General features: G+C 38.4%; 1 protein-coding gene across 1 annotated transcript; it reads left to right on the forward strand.

The window, feature by feature from the left end:
- The first annotated feature begins 489 nt into the window (after positions 1–489).
- On the forward strand, positions 490–2,308 carry LOC136220539 (aldehyde oxidase GLOX). Its single transcript, XM_066008352.1, has one exon. It carries the CDS (start codon positions 562–564, stop codon positions 2,233–2,235), a length of 1,674 nt encoding a protein of 557 aa, XP_065864424.1. The 5' UTR covers positions 490–561; the 3' UTR covers positions 2,236–2,308.
- Positions 2,309–2,909: the final 601 nt, after the last annotated feature.

Below are 2,909 nucleotides of genomic sequence, written 5' to 3' on the forward strand. Positions count from 1 at the left end.
CCATTCTTACATCTCTCAAGTACGAAGGAAGTGACATTTCTCTGAATTTTTTTAATACAATAGTTTAGAAATCGTAATGATATTTTTTTTAATGGAATAATGAATGTTATTAAAAGCATTAATCGTATGATGAGTTATTAGAGAAGAACTTAAATATTTTAGTAAGTTTTGAAATTTGTATTAATTTCTTAAAATAGTAACGGATCCAATTCGGGAGAATGACGTTGTGCTGAATTTGTAGAGGGCAATAGAATCATAAATTGATTTCTATATCTGATATCTCCCTATCTTAAATAACACCTTGAGCTCAAACCTAAGTTAGGAAACTAAACATAGACCACTTCAACCAGACAGACTTGCACTGAATTTAATTAATTTAATTTTGGATATAGTAATAATTCATTTTGCTAAATAAATAGATATCAAATTTTAAATTTTGAAATATCAAATCTTAACGACAATTAATTTCATATAACACAACCTAAACCCTTCCCTTCATCATCATCTTCATCATCATCCGCCACTCTATAATAAACCCTACACTTCAAGAAAACAACAAAAATGGAGATCAAGATTCAATCTTTCTTCATCTTTCTTCTTCTTTTATCTCTGTTTATGATCTTCTCTAAACATTCCGCCTATCCAGATTACTATTTTACTGTCAAAACAGGTGGCAGATGGGTTCTTCTCCAAGAAAGCATTGGCATTTCTGCTATGCATATGCAAGTTCTCAAAAACAATAAGGTCATCATGTTTGATCGGACTGACTTCGGCCTTTCTAACCTCTCTCTCCCTGACGGAAAATGCCGCATCAACGACGACGTCGTTCCTATTGATTGCACTGCACATTCTATTCTATACGACATCGCTTCAAACTCCTTTCTTCCTCTCACTATCATAACTGATCCCTGGTGCTCCTCCGGCTCTGTTGATGCTGACGGCACTCTTATCCAAACCGGCGGTGATAAGAAAGGTGAGAAGATAATTCGAACATTCTCTCCTTGTGATGATTGTGACTGGGTTGAGCTCAATAGCCCGCGTTTGTTTAATCGGAGATGGTATTCTACTAGTCAGGTTCTTCCCGACGGCCGTATCGTTATTGTCGGCGGGAGAAGAGTTTTCACCTACGAGTTTTATCCGAAGAGTTCTTTTCAACCGGATAATGTAACGTTTCCATTCTTGGCGCAAACCAGAGATCCACAAGAAGAGAATAATCTTTATCCTTTCTTGCATCTATTGCCGGACGGGAATCTTTTTATTTTCGCTAATAATCGATCGATTCTGTTTGATTATAAGAGAAATCAAGTTATCAAGGAGTATCCTGTTTTGCGCGGTGGTTCTAGGAATTTCCCGAGTACTGGCTCATCGGTTTTGCTTCCTCTCCGGATGACCGGAGAACCTAAAACGCCTGAAGCGGAGGTGTTGATTTGTGGCGGGGCACATCCCGGAGCTTATATTAAAGCTCAGAAGGAGAATGTCTACTTGGAAGCATCAAGAACATGTGGCAGGCTGAAACTGACCGACCCGGATTCTCAATGGGTCATGGAGTTCATGCCTACACCGCGGGTCATGAACGATTTGATACTTTTACCAAGCGGCGACGTTTTAATCATCAACGGTGCTACTAACGGCACAGCAGGTTGGAATGACGCTGTTAACCCTGTTCTCAACCCGGTTTTGTACCTCCCAGATGCTGCCCCGAGTCCGACCGAGAGATTTGTGGTGCTGACAGCATCGATTATTCCACGTATGTATCACTCAACAGCAGCACTTTTGCCAGATGGCAGGATCTTAGTGGGTGGGAGCAACCCACACCCGACTTACAACTTCACAGCACGTCCATACGCGACGGAATTAAGCTTGGAGGCATATTACCCGCCTTATCTGGACGTGCAGCACTCGAAGCTAAGACCGTCGATACTGACGGTGGAGGCGGCAGAGAAAACGTTGTCGTATAATGAGATGTTTGCGGTTACTTTCGTGTTAAATCTGAACCGTGAGGAGTTTGGGATTATAGTTGAGCTGATAACGCCGCCGTTTAATACGCACTCGTTCTCTATGAACCAGAGGATGGTGGTTTTGAATGTTGTGAACGTAGAGAGGCTGTCATCTTTTGGTTATAAGGTCAATGTTATTGGACCCACAAGTGTTAATGTTGCGCCACCTGGATACTATATGCTTTTTGTTGTCCACGCTGGCATTCCTAGTCATGCTGTTTGGGTTAGATTACGCTGAGTTTTTCAGGTTTTCTATTTTTAATATTGGTTTTTATGATTTTAGTGTGATGAGAAAGGAATAGATTAATTAAATGTAGTAGGACTTATTGTATTTGCATAAAATACCACAAAAGATGCAATGTTTTTGAGTTAGACTAATCTAAAATACCAACATATAATTTGGATGTTCAGGACCGGCCCTATAACTAAATTCTGGGTCCTTAATTCTAATGCCATTCCCTAGAGTCGAATTTGAAAAAAAATATTACACCTGAGAAAGAAATAGTGAAAATAAATTGGAATAATAATAATAATAATCATAATAAAAAAGGATAATGTCCAAGAAATTTTATACTAGTCATCAGGCTTTCCAACTTACTAAAAACCTTCCATACAATTTTTGACATTTGGCATCCACGTAATCAAATTAAAACAATTTATTATTTTATATATGGATCTAGGAATTTTTTTTTTATCATCATTCTCCATCTTCATCTAGCCACCATCGGTCTAAATCCACCATCGTCGTTGGTTACCGATCTCCTTGCATAGGCTCTTCTTACTTCTTACCTACATCGTTCTTGCTTTGCAATTAAAGCAATAGATCCCTTCATTTTCTTTATTTTCATTATGTAAAAACAGAATCATTTGCATAAATTACAGTAAAAAAATGTAAAATTGAGGAAAAAAGGT

The sequence above is a fragment of the Euphorbia lathyris genome, chromosome 2 (genome assembly GCF_963576675.1).
Source record: "Euphorbia lathyris chromosome 2, ddEupLath1.1, whole genome shotgun sequence".
NCBI lineage: Eukaryota > Viridiplantae > Streptophyta > Magnoliopsida > Malpighiales > Euphorbiaceae > Euphorbia > Euphorbia lathyris.

What these genes read in the sequence shown, in the direction of transcription:
- LOC136220539 (XM_066008352.1), top strand. Translation starts at nt 562, where the DNA reads ATGGAGATCAAGATTCAATCTTTCTTCATCTTTCTTCTTCTTTTATCT.